Below are 1373 nucleotides of genomic sequence, written 5' to 3' on the forward strand. Positions count from 1 at the left end.
TGTATTTTCTGTATGAGATTGTGTGTTTAGGGACCTCAATGCCTTCGGTATTTATAGGCACACTCATACCATCATCGAGTGCTTTTGGGAGCTCGAGATTCAAATAAAATTTGTATACGCATCTCAATTTTTCAAAATTTAAGGCTGCCGTGTACAAATTTTCAACACGTTTATTTTACGGTTACGGTTCACAATTTTCTTACATAAGAAGCATGAGATACTGATGACAAACACACAAAAATTAAGCTCTTGTACAAGAGATAGGAACAAGGGTAATCGGGGCGGACTCGGGATATTTAATACAGTTCACGATTCGCTCCTACTGAGTCCGCCCCGACGACCAAGGCGGTTTAATAAGCATCAGGGTGTGCATGGAGGTGAGCTTCAACAGCCTTGAATAATTCCTTCGCTTTCTCTTTTCCTTCCTCGATCTTATCTTTGGTGATACCGTCCGTGGTCATCGTGTTTGGTATGGTAATGGCTTACAGTCTTGAAGACAGAGCCGCCATCAGCGGAGGCTTCGATCTTGATAACGTAGGAAATGGATTCAAGATCTTCGCCTAAAACGTCACCTTCAATGATTGAGTACTTGTACACATGATTTGCCTCGTCGATTTCATCGACCCTGTGTTTCGCGCTCTTGTATTGGCTACCTGCGTTATTATACATATTTCATAAATTTTTTGTTGCAAAAAACACGACGACAATCGCGCTAATCTTTCGATACCTTCGCCAAAAGTGATCAATTTGATGCTTCCAACGCCGCCGTCTCCTTCAATAATTTTGATGCTTTTGAATGCCTCAGGCAAGACCTTGGGGATGAGGTGGTCTCCATCGAGGATGAAGGCCTTGAACAACTTGGCCGGTGGGATGGAACAGATAACTTCATGCTCGTAAGTGATCAAACCCATTATGAAATACAAAAATGGACTAAACGAAGAAGATTCGAGTTGTATATTACCAGTGAAAGAAGTAATGTTTTGGGTGCATAAGAAATGAGGAAAAATGGGCTATTTATAGAGGGAAAAAGAAGCTTGCTCAAGAGTCATGAGAAGTGGAAAACAAATAAAAATCAATAAGGAGATATACTTGATATGATGAAATGAGTGAGAATAAAATGGACATTTTTAATTTTATTTATTTCATTCTTTTTGTTTGATATAAATAAAAACACACATATTCTCATGCATTCCTCTCATGTTGGTTGGGTTTACCCATTCCCATTTTCTCAAATATATATATATATATATATATATATATATATATATATATATATATATATATATATATATATAAAATTTATGCATAATAAAAATAAATCCAAAATTCATTCAATCTTTTTCTTATTTCAAAGGATTATGTCAAATATATGA

At 36.4% G+C, this 1373-nt stretch overlaps 1 protein-coding gene across 1 annotated transcript; it reads right to left on the reverse strand.

The window, feature by feature from the left end:
* Nucleotides 1–210: 210 nt before the first annotated feature.
* LOC140814978 (major allergen Pru ar 1-like) lies at nt 211–1015 on the reverse strand. Its single transcript, XM_073174071.1, is given in 3 exon segments — nt 211–449; nt 451–653; nt 728–1015. Coding segments are annotated over 3 exon segments (486 nt in total). The 5' UTR covers nt 912–1015; the 3' UTR covers nt 211–350.
* Between the last annotated feature and the right edge of the window lie 358 nt (nt 1016–1373).

Source organism: Primulina eburnea, chromosome 15 (genome assembly GCF_022965805.1).
Source record: "Primulina eburnea isolate SZY01 chromosome 15, ASM2296580v1, whole genome shotgun sequence".
Classification (NCBI taxonomy): domain Eukaryota; kingdom Viridiplantae; phylum Streptophyta; class Magnoliopsida; order Lamiales; family Gesneriaceae; genus Primulina; species Primulina eburnea.